Below are 19,664 nucleotides of genomic sequence, written 5' to 3'. Positions count from 1 at the left end.
GGCCTCCCCAGCAGAGCAGCCTGGCGCTGGCCACTGGCCGAGGGCCACAGGAAGGCTGTTCTCACCTGCCCCCAGGGGGAAGCTGCACCTCGGAGTCTGCTCATTGAGCCCAAAGTGGGGAGTAAGGAACGAGACCACGGGATAGAGGAAGCAGTAAATGCTGGTGGGGGGTCAGCAAGGAGGGCAGCCAAAAAGACCTACCGGCTGCTCCTCAAGCCCCCAACCGCCCCCCCACCCCGCCCCAGTGGCAGACCCACTGACCTCTGTCCTCCATCCCGGCCCCAAACCTCACCAGTACAGTCCCTCTTTTACGCCAGTCAGCAGCAGCAGGATGCTGCCTCTTACAAAATCTGCTACTGAAAACACGTCCCATTATTCTTTTACTCATTGAGCACCCACATGCGCCGAGCACAGGTCAAGCCTGCTTGGGAAACGCCTTTAAATTTCTTTTAGAATTTAATATGAGAGAAAAAAATAGTCTGTTTCTCTGGAAGAAATACCATGTTGTCTTCTATCAGGTAATAAGAACTGCATGGCTCATCTTGTTCTCCTGTTTTCTTGGGTGCCAGGACGCTCAGAGATTAATATCATACTCAATAATCTCATAAAACACCAGCATGAGGTTGCTATTTTAGGTCTTTTTCCTCCTTATCTTCTATCTTCTTATTTTTCTATTTCTAGTAAAAAAGAATGATTTTTATGCTTCTTATTTGGTAAGGTATTTCAAGTTCAATTTGGAAAGAATATATTTTATTTTCAAAAATAAGCAAAGATAACCTGAAGTAATGTAACATTGTATGCCACCTATACTTTAATAACAAACATCTTCTTAAAAAAGAAAACACATAGGAAAATTTCTTCACATCCTCAGAGAAATATATTTCCTCCCATTTTCTTGGAGACATGTGGCCCTACTGATTTGTCTTTCACTTTTCCATTTTTTAACAGATACAATAAATGAATAAAGACACATAATAAAACCAAAAAAATAAATAAGCAAAGATAGCCACGTTGACTTACAAAAGGCCACTGTTAAAAATTCTTTAGTATTTACTAAGTGCCTATTAATAACTAACATCTGCTGAGCACGTGACACGGGTCCTTTTCTAAGCACTCTGAGCCCCACAGCAGCCTCTGCCGTAAGTACTATTAGTGCCACTTTGGGGATGAGGGAATGAGGAACAGAGACGATGAGGAGTTTACCTAGGGTTACACCTTCAGTAAGGAGTGGAACCAGGATTGAAACGTGGGCAGTCAGGCACCAGCATGCGCCCTCTTAGCCAGTGCTCCTTGGCACACACAAGTCCCCGTGCTAGGTGACAGGAAATGTATGTTACATGTGTGGGATGCCTCTGCTAGGTGGCCTCACATCCCCCGAAGCTTCCTTTCTACTCCAGCCTTGCTGCAGCAACTGGCCATGCCGAGGAGTGACCTGACAGCACCCTGCCTCGGCAGCATGAAGAGTCTCTTCTGCCTCCCTGGGGTCTCTTCCCCAACCTCATGGGAGGTGGCAGGAATCTGCTCCACGATTCTGACACCTGCACAGACTTGGAAAAATCAGGGAGCTAACACCGCGTGCGGAAAGCCTTGACTGACGAGGGATGGAACCAGTAGATAAGGGCTCCCAATTTCTGCCCTATGGGCAGACAATTTTTTTTTTTTAATTTTATTTATTTGACAGCAAGATACACAGCAAGAGAGGGAACACAAGCAGGGAGAGAGGGAGGGGGAGAAGCAGGCTTCCCGTGGAGCAGGGAGCCTGATGCGGGGCTTGATCCCAGGACCCTGGGATCATGACCTGAGCCAAAGGCAGACGCTTAACGACTGAGCCACCCAGGCTCCCCTGGGCAGACAATTCCGAGGCCCGTTCTACACAGCTCCTCAGGGATCCCCAGTGGAATTCAGCCACTGTGGCCCACTGGACTGTCTTTCCTTCTTTTCATTCATACATCCTAGGTCCCCACTCTTGTTCCTTGGGATCGATTTCTAAAGCAAACTACTTGTAGGCAAGATCTTGTCTCAGCTCTGCTTTGGGGGTAAATCAAGGTGAAGACACTAAAGTTCCTAGCTTGAGGAGTTCAGATTAGGGTGACAGGTCATTACAAGAGGAACAATTCAGTAACAGTAGATTAACAATCTATGACCGAGTAGCTGGTACAATGACTCAAGCTATAAAAACACAAGAGCACAGAGAAAGTCGAGTAAGTAGGGAGCTACCAGGAAGTTTTATTTGAACACAGCCACATGTTCATTGACATGTTACCTATGGCTGTTTTCCCACTACAACAGCAGAGCCGAGTAGTTGCAACAGAGACCCATGGCCAACCAAGCCTAACATATTTAGTAGCTGGCTATTTACTGAAGTTTGTGGATCTCTGACATAGAAAATCCAGGAGCCTATGGGAATGGAGAGAATGGGCACATAGTCTACTTGACAGGTGGCGGTGGGATGATCACCAAAAGCTGGGAAGAGCCAGAGCGTTGAAGAACGGGAGCAAGGGCATGTCAGGAAGGGGCAACAGGTGGACCAAAGGCAGGGCTGAGCCTCAGCAAGCTGCTGAGAAGGAATCATAGGCAGCTTGCTGTTGCCCAAGAGAAAAGAACCGCGAGGAAAGTGATGGGAGATGAGACTACAGGCAGACATTTCCTTCAGGAAACCATTGCTGGGCTATTTCTCTCATTTGGAGATATTTCCTTCAATAGGCAAAGACACTCTAACAAAGAGTGACTCCAGAGCCTGGTTTATACCTTCTACTGAAGGGAGTTTACATGAACTTCATAACGCTTATGCTCTTCTGATGATCAGTGGGAGCCCCTGCTCATAAAGCAGCCCCCTTTGCAGCTGGGCATTCCTGCCATTAGAGATCCATTGCTTTGCCCTCCTCGGGTTGCGTGCCCCGGAGTAGGCTGGCTGTGGCCTCTTGCCCCAGACACAGCTGACTCATCACCATTACCGTCAGACCCCACTGGGAGCTCTGACAGGTCTCCCCCACAGGCCTGCTCTGCAGTTTCCCAATATGAGGACGAGGCAACAATGAGGGGGCAAGAACAATCATGAGAGATAGACCTACTGCACAGCCCCGGGAGGGGTGCTTCTTCATACCTTTGGGAAAGAAAAAACCCCGGGCGAACCCGCATGGTCTGACAATGAGTTATTTTGCATAGCCCTTTCAGGGAACACTCACTGAGAACCAAATATGTGCCCGGCAAGGTAATATACTCGGTATAGATATGTGACGAAGGTATCGCCTGCCCTTGAGGAGCTCACAGTCTAATGAGGGAGATGGACGTGCTATTTTCAAGGCGGGGGAGTGGTGCCAACTCCCCTCTGATGGGAGTGCCGCTCCTGAGAGGTAAAGCATGGGAGGATATTAAAAGCTTAAAAAACATCTTAAGGGAATATACTTTAATGATCATTCTGGAATGAACTACAGTTAACCACATCAACTGCTGACATGCAAATGTATACACAAAGTCCTGAAAGATACACCAAACCAGTTTATACCCCTTAAGAGCTCCCAGATTTCCCTGACAATACTTATTTATACTCTTGACTGATTTGGTGAACCATTTCTGAAAAAGCAATGAAAAGGTAAATTTCAGTCCCCAAAGGACAGAACTTAAACATAATTTGGAAAACAACCTGATAATACCAAGTTGCTGACATGTAGATATCCATTTTCAATTGTTTCAGATTTGGCTATAAAAGCTAAGATGGAGAAAACCAGCAGTGAGTTTTTTTTTAAAGGAAGAAGAAGGCGAGATTGATGAATCACAGACCTGTACCTCTGAAACAAATAATACATTATATGTTAAAAAAAAAAAAAAAAGATGGTAGGAAGGGAAGAATGAAGGGGGAGAAATCGGAGGGGGAAATGAACCACGAGAGACTATGGACTCTGAGAAACAAACTGAGGGTTCTAGAGGGGAGGAGGTAGGGGGATGGATTAACCTGGTGATGGGTATTAAAGAGGGCACGTACTGCATGGAGCACTGGGTGTTATATGCAAACAATGAATCATGGAACACTACATCAAATAAATAAATAAATAAATAGATAGATAAACAAATAAATAAATAAATGTGTTTTAAAAAAAGGAAGAAGAAGGGTTAACATTTACTGAGTATGTGCATCTTGTCAAACACTGTGCTGAGGGCTTCATCATGTGCATTATCTCCCTGCATCTTCCCAACTGTTCTCTGAGGGAGACTCTAGCACTGTGACCGTCTCCAGGTGATGGACGAAGCAACAGAGTCACACAGAGTGGGTAATACAGAGTGAGTAACCAGCCATCCCTGGAAGAGGCAGGTGTCACAGGACAGTATGTGCAAAGGAGGGGCCGCACCCTTCACCACCGTACCAACTGCCCCCCTCCCCCACGGGCTAGGCCTCGGTTCCCACCGGGATGGCTTTTTTTTTTTTCCCCCAGCAGTTTTGCCCTGAATAGGCTTCAGGATAAGTTCCTTCCTTGTGATAAGCAGGGCCCACGACCTCTGACAGCTGTTCCCCGCTCCTCCTCATCCTCTGAAACAATCAGTAAGCATTAGAGAGTGCTTTTCCCTTTACAAAGGTGATAATTAGATAACAAGCTGAGATTAAAGTAATTACAGTCAGACAGCTGGCGAGGCAGCACAGTCATGTTGAAATATTGTTGGTACTTCAGCATCTGGTTCTAATAACAGCACAGGCTAAAGGATTTTACATTAATTACAGAACATAATTTAATATAAACATATTTAATTACAATTGATGAGCGATAAACTGTTCAAGAATGACTTAACCCCTTCCGCGTGTCAAAGTGATGGGAACTTTGGGCAGGCTGCAGCCTCTTCCGCTGTCTCTCTCAGCCTCCCCCACCATGCCTTCCACAACTCCCTAGTCCCCTCTCCTACAGAAAAATCCCCCTCAAAGACAGAATGTTCTAGATGGGGATGTTGCTCATTGACTATCCCATGGGTGTTTGGTGCACGTCCAGCACTGCCCATCCATAGAGAGCCAGGTGAAAGGAGGTGAGTGTGCCAGCCAGCCTGGGATGCGTTGCTTTGGCTGGACCAGCTGCCCTTCCTCATATTACCTCACACTGATGAGACAAGGTGGGCTCCCCTCAGCTGGTCTTCCCCATGTTCTCACACCTTTATGTGGTGCTGGTTTGGCTTCTGACAGTCAGTGAACCATCTCTTAGACCATCCTCAGATCTCCAAGAAAAAGTATGTCATGACTAGGAAGTCCCTGTACATAGTGGCAGGGGTATTTTCACAATTTTGGAGCAAATGCGTAATATCTGGAGACCCCTAAGTGAGAAAGGACACTCTGTTCTGTCAGGAATTCTTCTTTACATGCTGCTAGCCCCTCCCCCACCCCCTCCAAACTAGCAGACACAGGTCTTGTGTGAAACAGTTTCAAACAAATTGGGACCACACAGACACAATCCTCAATGGATAAAGGACTCAATCATCATTACCTACACATCGACTTCCAAGATTCATAAATGAGAGATATTCAAAAGCCACAAACATGCCATGTTATGGACTGCATGACTATATTCTCCACAAAATTCATATTTTGAAATCATAACCCCCAATAGGGCTGTATTAGGAGATGGAGCCTTTGGAAGGTAATTAGGTTTAGATGAGGTCATGAGGGTGGAGCCCTCATGATGAGATTATTCTTAAAAGCCAAAAAGTGGAAACAACCTAAACGTCTATCAACCAATGAATGAATAAACAAAATGTGGCATAGCCATACAATTGAGTACTATCCAGCCATAGAAAGGAATGAAGTATAATAGAGGCTACAACATGGATCAACCTAGAAAACATCTTGCTAAGTGAAAGAAGACAGACACAAAAGCCCACATATTGTATGATTCCATTTATACGACATGTCTAGAACTGGCAAATCTATAGAGACAGAAAGTAGATTCATGGTTACCAAGGGAAGGGAGGAGAGGGGAAATGAAAGTGACTGCTCGTACACTTCAAAATCGTTAAAATTGTAGATTTTATGTTATATAAATTTTAACTCAATTAAAAAAAAAAACTACCAATCTGGGAACTGGAGCTTAATCCCACTGGAGAAGCTGGGAGCCTATGTAAAGTGGGTGGCTCACAGTTATCTCATCCAAGAGGTGAGGAAGCTGGGGTATTTATACACAAACTCCCACCAGTCACTGACTGAATAAGGTTGCTTCAATGCAATCCCTATCAAAATCCCAGTGGCATTTTTCACAGAGATAGAGAACAATCCTAACATTTGTATGGAACCACAAAAGACCCTAAATAGACAAAGAAATCTTGAGAAAGAAAAACAAAGCTGTAGATATCAAACTATATTACAAAGCTATCATAATCAAAACAGTATGGTACTGGCATAAAAAACAGACACCTAGATCAATGGAATAGAATAGACAGATCAGAAATAAACCCATGCACAGTTGGTCAATTAATTTACAACAAAGAAGGCAACAATATACAATGGGGAAAGGATAGTCTCTTTCATAAACGGTTTTGAGAAAACTGGACAGCCACAAGCAAATGAATGAAACTAGTCTACTATCTTATACCATATGCAAAAATTAAGTCAAAATGGATTAAATCTGAATATAAGACCTGAAACCATAAAATTCCTAGAAGAAAATGTATGGGGTAAACTCCATGACATTGCTCTTGGTGATATTTTGGATCTGACTCCAAAAACAAAGGCAACAAAAGCAAAAATAAACAAGTGGGATTACATCAAACTAAAAGGATTCTGCACAGCACAAGAAACTGTCAACAAAATGAAAAGGCAACATACTGAAAGGGACAAAATATCTGCAAGTCATATATCTGATAAGGGGTTAACATCCAAAATACATAAAAAAAACTTATACAAATCAATAGCAAAAAAGCAAACACTCCAATTAAAAAATGGGCAGAGGATCTGAATAGCTACTTTTCCAAACAAGACATATAGATGGCCAACAGACCATGAAAACATGTGATGCTCAATATCACTCCTCATCAGGGAAAAATGCAAATCACAACCACAATGAGATATCACCTCATATCTATTAGAACGGCTATTTCAAAAAGACAAAGAATAACAACTTTTGGCAAGGAGGTGGAAAAAAGGGAACCTTTGTGCACTGTTGGTAGGGATGTAAAATTGGTGTAGCCACCATGGAAAACAGTATGGAAGTTCCTCAAAAAATTAAAAATGGAAATACCATATGATTCCACCTCTGGGTATTTAGCCGAATTAAATGAAAACACTAATTTGAAAAGATACATGCATCCCTATGTTCATTGCAGTATTATTTACAATAACCAGGGTATGGAAAAAACGTAATATGCATTGATGGATGAATGGATAAAGAAAATGAAGTATATCTATATATAGATATATATCTATATTGTATAAATACAAAATGGAATATTACTCAGCCATAAAAAATAATGAAACCTTGCATTTGCAACAACATGGATGGACCTTGAGGGTATTATGATGAGTGAAATTAAGTCAGACAGAGAAAGACAAATGCCATATGAACTCACTTATATGTGGAATCTAAAACCAAAATGAAACTCATAGATACAGAGAAAAGAGTGGTGGTGCCACAGGGAGAGGGGCTGGAGGGTGAGCAAAATGGGTGAAGGGGGTCAAGAGGTATAAGCTTCCAGTTATAAAAGAAATAAGTCATGGGGGTGTAATGCACAGCACGGTGACTCTGGTCAATAGTATTGTCATGCACATTTGAAAGTTGCTAGAAGAGTAAATCTTAAAAGTTTTCATCACAAGAAAAAAAGCAAGGCTTTGTAACTTTGCATGGTGATGGATAGTAACAGACTTAGTGTGGTGATCACAGTGTATACAAATATCGAGTCATTACATTGTACACCTCAAACAAGTATGATATTATGTGTCAGTTATACCTCAATTTAAAAAGTCTTTAAAAAGTATAAAATGCTTCACAGTGCTAGACACAGAGAAAGCTCTCAATAGATGTAGTTATTTTTATAGGAGACTCAATATGGTTAAATAACTTGATCAAAATTACACAGCTAATGCAAAGTGCCGGTAGGATTTACTCAGATCTGTCTATACGACACAATCTTTCTTTTTTTCTTTTTACAATACAAATTTCATACTGAGAATTATACTAACCAAATATATACTAACCACCTTGCAAGCACACATCAAAAGGCAATCATGTCATCATTGCATTCAGAGGCTATAACAACATCTTTATATTCTTACTCTCTCCTTCCCCCTTATGTGCTGTTTGGCGGAAGCAGCTGCTTTTCTCACAAAAAGGCCCGAGGGCTGATGTTATTGTCTGCTCAAGTTTAAATAGATGTGGTTTTTTTGTGGAGATGCTCATCTGAGATTCAAAGCCTGCACATTTGCCGCCAATTTAGCGCAAAGGACCAAGATACACGAAGACCTGACACTGCAGAAGCAGCAGGGTGACACTTCCTCACTCACGTGACGGTCCTCCTGTTCCCCTGTTGAATCACCTTTCAGCGGGCTCCACAAAAAGGTGCCCTCGCAGAAGCAAATGGAAGGAATCTCTTCCCATCATGCCCTGCATGAACTCCCAGCAAAGGGCGTGCCAGAGGAATGACAGAAGGACATGGGGCTCAGAAGCCAAACCTACCTGATCAGGTAGTGGTTGATAATAGTGTCAAAGTAGCTGTAGTACACGGCATTGTTCACGTGGCCATACTGGTCGTTGTCCTGCCATCTCGTCTGGATGGGTAGGAAGTACCCATAGGCCTCATGGTGTCGATGACAATCCGCCACTCTCTGGCTCTTTGGTGATGTGCCCAAGGAACGGAGATTCCCAGGAAGCAACCTTGAACCCCAACAGGTCATGGCTGGTGATTGCTGTCTTGGAGCGGACCTTCCAGAAGAACGCAACAAGGGATAAGGACGGTTTGCTGAAATCGTGATTTCAGGTTTACAAAAGCAATTTCATTCAGTTTTGGCCATCGGTTTCAAAAGGAAATTTGATTTTTCTCCTGGGAAGTAAATCTTCCCTTATAATCCAAGTCCTTGTCACAAATCTGTTTACTTTTTTAAAAAGACTCCTTACTTAAAAAGGCTTTCGCAAACACTGACAGAAACAAGTGAAGCCTCCGTTTGAATTTGACTAGTGGGAATTTAAAGTCTATTTGTATGGAGGTCTTCTGTACCACAAAGTATTTTCAAGGCGGGTACATTCCTTCCTTCCTCCCTCCCTCCCCTCCTTTCAGATTTATTATTTATTTATTCATTCATTCATTCATTCATTCATTCATTTATTTATTTGAGAGGGTGAGTAGGGGCAGAGGGAGAGAAAGTCTTAAGCAGACTCCACACTGAGAGTGGAGCCCGAGGCGGAGCTCAATCTCATGACCCTGAGATCTCAATTTGAGCCAAAACCGAAAGTCCAACACTTAACTGACTGCACCACACAGGCACCCCGAGGTGGGTACATTTCTGACGAAATCTGTAACACCACCGAGGGCATAAAGAGAGAGCTCAGGTAACCAGTATAAAATAAAATGTTTGCCAGAAAAAATCATCAACTGGGCCTACTAACTATCAGGGCTTTTTTAAGGTTATGAATTTTTTTCTTGGAACAAAAGTAACTTTCCAAAAATGGAGAAAAAATCAAATATGCATAACAAAGGGGGGATACCCAATAACCCAATGACACCAGTTATATTCATTATTCCAGTCTTATATTCATGTATCTGTATATGCATTCTTAATGCATATATGCAAAATTCCATATTGCACATGCCGTGTCACTATCTCTTATGCTTAACAAAAGATCATTATCATGTGTACATATTCTTCTACATCATTTGTAATGTTGAATTCCATAATAATTCCGTTGTACTGAAGCACGACAATTTATCAAATCCTCTATTGTTGCATACTTAGGATTCTGACTCTAATTTTATTGACTGGGATTAGAATCTTTGTAAATAAGTCTTCCCACACATCTGCGATTATTTTCTTAGGGTAAACACCATGAAGCAGAATTGTTAAGTCCAAGGGCAAATGAATTGTTAAAGATTTTGAGATAAATCGGTGCCCTCCAGAAAGGTGGTACCAACTTCTACCCTCCCCAGTGGTGTATGTGCAGGCCAATTTCCTTGTCGATTTTAAAATGCTTTGTCGATTCGACTGTGTTTTCTCATTTCCATACAAATTCAATGAAATGTGCTAAGTGGAGAGATGACTCATGCCACCGGCTATGTTAGAATAACCAGTATCAGAATAACCCCTCTGTTTGAGAAGCGCTATCAAAGCTAGATAAAATGTAAAAGAAGAGCTGCTTGAAGCTAGGAGCAAATAATCAAGGCAGCAGGACGTTACAGGCTGCAACCTTGGGGACAGGGGAACACATTCAAGGGAGCCCAGCACTTGCCAATGCTCTTCCTCATCCGGGTATTTGCCAGCTCACCGTGTGGGGAATAAAGCCTGCAAGACGGCAGCAGCCTACAGCTCCTGGTGGTCTTGTCATGTTGGAAGAGGGGACAAAAAGTGATAGGCCAACATCCTGGAGAAGGGTGAGCTGCAGAGATGTGAGTCTGGAGGTGCAGGGTCCCCTCGGGGCATCTGCTGCCTCCCACACAGCAGGTGCTCTGAGGAGACAGACAAACCCGTGGAAAGCAACTACTACAAGGCTGAAAACCTAAGGAGAAAATAGGAGTCTCACTGTGCTGAGGACACAGCTTTCAGGGGTGCTGAGGAGGAGAGCAAAGACCCCAGACTCTCAGAATCAACTCGAGAAGGGTTACTCCCTTACAGGGAGGACAAAGTTTAAACTGATCAGCCTTGATCAAGCTTACCTACCGAAGCTAAATCACCTCGAGAGGGAAATACCACCTACAGCCTCTGCAACGTTTCATACACGAAGTCTGGCATTCAGTCAAAACCAACCAGGCCTACCAGTAAAGAGGAACGAATGACCAAAATCCAAAAGTATTAAAAAAAAAAAAAGACAATAAAGAGATTCAGAGGCTCACACAAATGTTAAAATAACCATAATTACCAGACATCAGAGATAAAGGGCTAATATCCATCCCTAATACATAAAAAACTCTAAAACTGAGGGGGTTAAGAGTTTTAAAAACCCAACAGAAAAAGAAATGAAAGTCACAAAGAGACAATTCACAAATGTTTTTAAATGACCTTTAAACATATGAAAAGATGGACTTCGGTCATAATATGAGAAATTATAACTATGCTGCATTACCGTTTCTCAATGATGAAATTTGGTAAAAATACAAAGCTTGACAGCACATTCTCTTGACAGGACCATAAGGAAAGAGACACTCTTACACACTGCTGGTGGGAATGTCCCCCACCTCTATGGGAGGAGAATGTGACAATATCTAATGCAATCACGAGTGAGTTTACCTTTTGACTCATATCTAAGAATTTACTTTGAAGGTACACCTTCAAGAATACAAAAATACATATGAACAAGGAACATCACTATTTGTTATTGAAAAAATACTGGGGGAAAACAAACACAGAGGATTGGTTGAATAAACTGTGGTACATTCACACGATGGTATACTATAGAGCTGTAAATAAAAACTAAAGAAGGTGTGATAAGGAATGATTTCCAGGATGTATTTGCAGTCAGTCAAAATAAGCAAAGGGCGAGAAAGCATATATATTATGCTACTTTTGTATAAGAAAGAAGAGAAAATAGGCTCTTTTTTGGGAGATACAGGCTAGCTGGAGCAAGGCAGAGGGAGAGCACCCAGATGGTATCCACAGCCTATGTTCCTCGAAAGCAGCTCTACAGGCCACTAGATGTCTGACAAACCTGAAGCCTGCTCCTCAGACCACAGCTCCAGCCCAGGCACAAAGGCCTACTTCACAGGACTGGAGGGTGTGCTTCCGTCTGCTATCTGCGCAATACCTTGGGGGTGGCACCCTGCCAAGAACTGCCTCTCCGACTGTCATAGTCTCCTGGGATCCAGGGATGCAAGCCCCTACCCCATCCCCGGCTACTAGAGCCAGGGGCTCAAGGGGTGTCCTCTGGGCAGCAGCTGCAAAAACCAGGGCACCAAACAGGTAAAAGCTCCCTTCCAGGAAATGTTGGTACTCTAGAGCACGGCAAAGGGACAGCGTAAAGATGGCACCAGCCAGTCTCCATCCCCAGAGAGTTTTCCAGCAGGCTACGAGATGTGTTAAATTTGATGCCTACGCTCAGGCTAATGCTTTAATAAGATAATTATTTATTTATATTTACAAAAGGAAAATAAGGAAGGTTGAACCTGAAACTAATGAGGGTGCATTAACAAGGTGGGTGGGGTGAAAAAGGGGAATATAGCTTTTTGTGTAATTTTGGGTTTGGGGACCATGTTAATGTTTTACATACTCACACAAGATGATGATGATGATGATGACGATGAAGTTAACAATGATGGAAGGAAAAGAAATATAAAATGGAATATAAACAGAAACAAAAGAGTCCAACTATATTTCAAATGAGTAACAATCACACTGAAGGGAAAAATAATTACTTTTGAATACAGAGTTTTGACTATATACCCTCAGTCTAAAGACAAAAATCTTTTAACAAATACTAAACACTGGTTAGTGCACATGTTTTTTATAGTGGTAGGATTAGCAATTCTGGAACTGCTTTCTGTGAACCTAAGACTGGGAAAATGGGTAGATATGCCGAGGAAAATGTGAGCCAGGTTTCTCACTTGGAGAAAGGATTTACAAATAGGAAGGGGAAAAACTAAGATGAACCTTCTGGTGTTAGATGAAATTTTGGAGTATCAATATGAATTCACAGATTAGAGACAGAAATAGAGGTTTCTTATCTCCACTGAGCCTAGGCACAATGACACTCTAGTAGCAAAATGATCATATTGAAGTGTCCAGATCTTAGGTTCTAAACACCTTTCTCCACTAAAAGAAAGGAGGACGCCTTAAAGAAATGACTGATTCCAATGCTGGGGCAGATAAAATAAAAGATGATCCTGTTGTGGCACATCTTGTTGTGCCAGCAAGTAAAGAAAGTTCTTATGGCAAAAGTCCCTAAGAGCCTGCCTAAGGGGGTTTGAAATGGCCACATCTGGACTATTTGAGCATTAGATTTAAAAATGAGATCAAGAGGGGGTGCCTGGGTGGTCAGTCACTTGGGCATCTGACTCTTGATTTCAGCTTGGGTCACAATCTCAGGGTTGTGAGATCGAGCCCCACACTGGGCTCCACACTGGGTGTGGAGCCTGCTTGGGATTCTCTCCCTCTCTCTCCTTCTGTCCCCACAACTCTCTTTCTAAAAGAAAAAATTAGATTGATGGATTATAACCTTCTCAATTAAATAAGAATTCTTAAGTCTGCAAAATTAATAAACGGGGTCGAAGGAAAAGTTATTCTTTCCCTAAGTATGCCAAGTAATAAATGTAGAAGGGATAATAGATTTAGAAAATCATCATTTTGCAAATATCATAGTAATAACTGATCCAGTCAAGAATCACTGATGAATGCTAAAATACACTAGGCACAAGTTTGGTGAGGAGCATAATATTTATATGGTCCCCAAATATTTCTCCCACAAATTACTTACTCATTACAAATCAATAACAGTAGCTTTATGGTGGATCACACACAAAGACAGTATGATTTTACCAAGTTATCCAAGTCAATAACACCAATAACAAACCAACAGACTGAGACAGACACAATATCACTTCTGTGTTATTTCTGGCAACAATGCATTATCTGAATCTAATCATGATGGAACATCAGAAAAACCAAAATTGAAGAAAATTCTACAAAGTAATTGTTCTATATTCTTAAAAAAATACTAAGATCATGAAAGACAAATAAGGGTGGAAGAATTATTTTAATTAAAAGAGACTAAATATCCCTGACAACTAATTGTAAGGCATGATCCTAGATCACATACTGGACTGGGAAAAAAATGGAGCTATAAGGGACATTATTGCAAGAACTGATAAAAATTTGAAATTAGATGGTAGATCACACAATAGTATTATATCAATATTAAACTTCCTAATTTTGATAGTTGTACTGTGGTTATGTAAGATGAATTCCTTGTTTTTAGTAAACTCAACTGAAGAATTTAGGAATTAAGAAGCATGACATCTGCAACATCCTGTCAAATGGTTCAGAAAGAAATAATGTGTGTGAATGTAGCAGGGGAGAACACCTGTGCATGGAGGAAAGGATGATAAGGTAAATGGGAAAAAAAAATGTAACACATTGTGACTCTTGGTAGAAGATATACAGTAATGCTTTCCACCATTCCTACAAGTTTTCTGTAAATTTGAAATTAAAAAAAATTAAAGTTGTCCCCCAAAACTATTATTCATACGTTCAAAAACAGATTTTAAAAAACTATTTTACCAGAGCAATGGAATCTATGAAATATAATCATTATATTATGAATTCAGTAGATAGGTTAAACAACAGATTAGTCACAGTAGAAGAAAAAATTAATTAACTGGAATATAGGTCAGTTTAAATATTAAGTTTGAAGCACAAATAGATAAAAAGATTTAAAATACAAACAAGCATAACTGACACATATAGGATAGCACTTTTTTTTTAAGTGACATAACTGTTGTAATTAAAGTTCTAGATAAACAGGAGGCAGATAATGGATAAGAAGCAATATTTGAAGACATACTGACAGAAAGTTTTCCCAGGCTGAAAGATCTGGAGCCACAGGTCCAAGAATCATTATGACTCCAAGTTGGTTAAATTAAAGAAAAGCAACCAGAACAAAACTGCCGAAAACCAAAGACAAAGACGAAGAGAATCTTGAAGAAAAAAAGACATTTTACCTTCAAAGCAACAACAATAGGCAGACTTATTTGATGGAAACAATGGAAAACAGAAAATGGCACCTTGAAAGCTCTTAAAGTAAAGAACTGCAAAGCTAGAATTCTACACATAGAGAAAATATCCTTCAAAATTGAAATCCAAATAAATAGCCATTTTAACAAAACCTGAGAGAATTCATCCCAGCAGATCTACACGAAAGGAAATGCAGAAGGATACTCTTTAAGCAGGAGGAAAATGATCCTCAATGAAAGCATAATAATACAGAAAAGAATGAAGAGGAGTGGAAAGGGTAAATAAGTGGGTAAATTTAAATTAATACTGACTCCTTAAATAATAATATTAATAATATCTTATGGCATTTAATATATATAATATAAATATATAGATATTTAATATATTCCACAGCAGTAGCAAAGGGATAGTAAATTCACTTATAGTGTTCTAAGGTCCTTGTATTCTTCAGTAAGTGGTAACAATCCTAATTTGAGGTTGACTGTAAGTCCAGGATGCATGCTGTAACCTCTAGAATAATCACAAAAATAACAGAAAATGAATATTTAATTAGCAAAAGGAAAACTAAGCAATAAAAAAAATCTTCAAATCCAAAGAAGGAAATATGTAAGGTGAAATGACCAAAACACAGATGAGACAAACAAAAAACAAAGTAAGGTAGTAGACTTGAGAAAAAAAATAACAATAATTACATTAGTTGTAACTGAATACTCCAAATAATAGACAAAGACTGTCAAAATGGATTTTTTTTAAACCCAACTACACATTACTTAAATGTAAGGACACAGAAAAGCTGAGAGGAAAGAGATGGAAAACATACAAACATTAACCCCAAAAAAGGCTGGTATAAATGTACTAAAAACAGACAAAATAGATTTTAAGGCAAGAAGTATTACTACATATAAAGAAAAACTTTTGGTAAAGATAGAAGGTCAATTCAACGTGAAGATCTCATAATATAGTCTCACATGTAGCAAAAGCTAACAAAACCAAAGGAGTAACAGACAAATTCCCAAACCCAGTGGGCAGCTTTAACACACGTCTCTCAGTAGCTAAAAGAACAAGCAGAAAATAAATTAGGTAAAATATAGAAAATTAAAACAACATGATTAACAAACTTAAAAAAGCACCCAATGATTACAGGATATACCTTATTTTCAAGTATCTATGGAACAGTTACCAAAATAAAACATATACCAGGCCATAAAACACGTCTCAACAAATTTCAAAGAATTAAAATCAGAGTATGCTGGGCGCCTGGGTGGCTCCATTGGTTAAAGCGACTGCCTTCGGCTCAGGTCATGATCCTGGAGTCCCAGGATCGAGTCCCACATCGGGCTCCCTGCTCAGCAGGGAGTCTGCTTCTCCCTCTGACCCTCTTCCCTCTCGTGCTCTCTATCTCTCATTCTCTCTCTCAAATAAATAAATAAAATCTTAAAAAAAATAAAATAAAATCAGAGTATGCTCTCTCACTACAGTGGAATTAATCTAAAAATCAATAACAAGGAAAAAACTTTGGAAATCCTTAAATACCTGAAAATCAATTAATAAAGTTGTAAACCTATGAGTTAACTAAGAAATAACAATAGAAATAATAAAACATTTTCAATGAGTAATAATGCAAATATGATATATAAAAACTTGTGGGCTACAGCTCATCTGTACTTAGAGAAAATATTAACAGTTAAATGAAAATCTAAGGATGAAAATCAATGACCTAAGGATCCATCTCAAGAAGCGTGAAAAGGAACAGCAAATGAAACTCAAAGAAAGTATAAGAGCAACAATAAAAGATAAGGGCAAAAATTAATTTAAAAAGAAAAAAAGTAGGGCACAGGTCATTAAACTTTTTCTGTAAAGGGACAAAGGGTAAATATTTCAGACCTTGTGGACTACATGATTTTCACCACTATTCAACACTGCCACTGTAGTACAAAAGCAAGCACAGACGATATGTAAGTGAATGGATTTAGCTGTATTCCAATAAAACTATAGTTACAAAAACAAGTGATGGGTAGATTTGACCAGGAGCCATATTTTGCCAATCCATGCAATAGAGGAATACAACAAAACTAAAAGTTGGCTCTTTAAATAAAAAAAAAAATTGATAAAATGCTAGTAATACTATAAAAGGAAAAAAGAACATCACTACAGATCTTACAGGCATTAAAAAGATAAGAGACATTATAAATAACTTTAGACCAATAAATTTGATAATTTTGATGACATGGACAGATACCTTTTTTTTAAAATACTAACTTACCAAAAGTGACACAAGAAAAAAAAAAGATAATCCAGACAGTCTTATGTCCATTAAAAATAAGAAGCTATAATTTAAAGCCTGCTCATAAAGAAAACTTCAGGCCCAAATCACTTTATCAGTGAATTCTTTAAACATTTCAAAAAGAACCAACACAAATCTTATATAAATTATTTCATAGAATGGATAAAATAAAATCACTTCTGAACTCATTTTATGAGGCCCCCTACCAAAACTTACAAAAAAATAATTATTACCAGAAAGGAAAAGTATAAGCCAATCTCTCTCATGAACATAGATGAAAAAATCTGACAAAATCAAATAAAAATATTAGCAGATCAAATCCTACGGTACAGAAAAAGATTTCAACCAAGTTAATTTATAACAGTAATACAAGGCTAGTTTAACATTTGAAAATCAATCAATATAATTTACCCCATTAGCTAAATAAGAAAAATTATATAGTCACTAAATAGATGCCCCAAACAAGCATTTGATGAGATTCAATGTCCGTACATGGTGTTTAAAAATCTTGATAAACTAGTAATAGAAGAAATCATCACTTCTATTGAGCATCATAATGTTTAATGTGCTATTAAACATTATCATCATTGTATTTCTATTAAGCATGGTGGTCCAAAGAAATTAAAATTATTAAAATTATTTTTTTAAGTTTTAAAAGAAAAATCTGTGTCATTGATCACAGATTATAGGATTATATACATCAAATATTCAAAATAATCTACAAATAAACTATTGATTAAAAAGTGAGGGGCGCCCGGGTGGCTTAGTTGGTTAAGCTACTGCCTTCAGCTCAGGTCATGATCCTGGAGTCCCAGGATTGAGTCCCACGAGTCCCACTGATCGAGTCCCCCTGGAGTCCCACTGATCGAGTCTCGGCTCAGTGGGGAGTCTACTTCTCCCTCCGACCTCCCCCTTCTCGTGTTCTCTCTCTCATTCTCTCTCTCTCTCAAATAAATAAATAAAATCTTAAAAAAAAAAGTGAATTTAACCATCATGGGATACAGACATCATACTTAAAAATCAACTATATTTCTATATACTAACACTGAACAGATGGAAAATGAAATTTTAAAACAATATCATTTACATTGCTATAATGTAAGCTATCTAAGAATCCCCAGCATCAAAAATACCAGATACCCAGGAACAAAGCTAACAAAAAATGTGTAAGACCCGTACATTGAAAACTACAAAGCACTGCTGAGAAAAATTAAGGAAGAGCTACAAAATTGGAGGGATATACTATGTCCATGGATTAGAAGACTAAGTATTGCAAAGATGTCAGTTCTCCCCATTGATCTTGAAGTTCAATGTAAACCCAATCAAAACCTGAGCTGGCTTTTCTATAAAAATTAATAAACTGATCCTAAAATTTTACATGGAAAGGCAAAAGAGCTAGAACAGCCAAAAAAAAAAAAAACCATGAAAAAGAATAAAGTTAAAGAATTTACATTATCAAATATCAAGATGTATGATAAAGTATAGGGTAATTAAAATAGTGATATTGGGATAGGATGGACAAATAAATCAGTGAAACAAAATAGAGGGTCTAGAAAATAGACCACTCATATAAGACCACCTAATTTATGAAAAAAGTCCTACTCAATGCAATAGGAAAAAGATGGTATGTTTAATAACTGAAATTTTTTTAATGAAATTTTAAACCACCTCAAAGCATGCATACATATCAATTCCACATGAATTACAGATCTAAATGTAAAAGGAAAAACAATAAACCTTCTGGAAAGTAACACAGGCTATATTCTTAATGTTGGGGTGAGCAAAATAATTTCTGAATGCAGGACACAAAAATCACTTACCATAACAAGAAAAGATTAATAAATATAACTTCCTCAAAATTAAGAACTTACATTTATCAAAAGATACCAGTAAGGTATGCAATCCACATATCCAGCAAAGAATTCATATCCAAAATATAGAGAACACTTCTAAAAATCAATGAGAAAAAAATGGACAACTCAATTTTTTAAAAAATAAGCAAAAGATTTAAGTAGGCACTTAATGAAAGAGGACATCCAAATGGCCCATAAGCATAATAAAAGTGCTACCTAACCATCATTAGCCATCAAGAAAATGCAATGATAACCACACTGATTTCACTTTTAGACCCCTCGGAATGGCTAAAATTTTACTTTGTTGGTGAGTATGTAGAGCAATTAGAACTTTAATACTCTTCTGATGGGAGTGTGAATGGTAGCTACAACTCAGAAATCTATTTCCCAGTATCTACTAAAATTCTACAAACACATATCCTGTGACCCAGCAATTCCACTCCTTTGCACATATCTAACAGGAATGCATACATATGTCCACCAAGACACATACAAGAATATCTATAACAGCATTGTTCATATAGCCCCAAACTGGAAACAAAACAAATAGTAGTAGGATGGATAAATAGTGGTAGATTCTTGGAATAGAGTATTACACAACAATGAAAAATGACTTTCTCATACACATAATCACATTAATATATCCTACAGAAATAATTTTGAGGGAAAGAAGTGAAACACAAGAGCATACCTG

General features: G+C 39.0%; 1 protein-coding gene across 1 annotated transcript in view; it reads right to left on the bottom strand.

Moving 5' to 3' along the window:
* The window catches only part of LOC112828965 (uncharacterized), a 178,364-nt gene that overhangs the window by 86,377 nt on the left and 72,323 nt on the right, over positions 1-19,664 (bottom strand). Inside the window, exon 2 of the mRNA XM_073904909.1 lies at positions 8,640-8,885. Within this exon, the coding sequence (XP_073761010.1) occupies positions 8,640-8,857 (218 nt within the window). The 5' untranslated portion in view covers positions 8,858-8,885. The remainder of the gene's footprint in view (positions 1-8,639; positions 8,886-19,664) is intronic.

This window comes from Callorhinus ursinus, unplaced genomic scaffold (assembly GCF_003265705.2).
Source record: "Callorhinus ursinus isolate GAN/ISIS: 27379988/994484 unplaced genomic scaffold, GSC_fseal_2.0 scaffold21, whole genome shotgun sequence".
NCBI lineage: Eukaryota > Metazoa > Chordata > Mammalia > Carnivora > Otariidae > Callorhinus > Callorhinus ursinus.
Note: the sequence above shows the minus strand (reverse complement) of the source record. Positions and strands in the feature narration are given on the sequence as shown.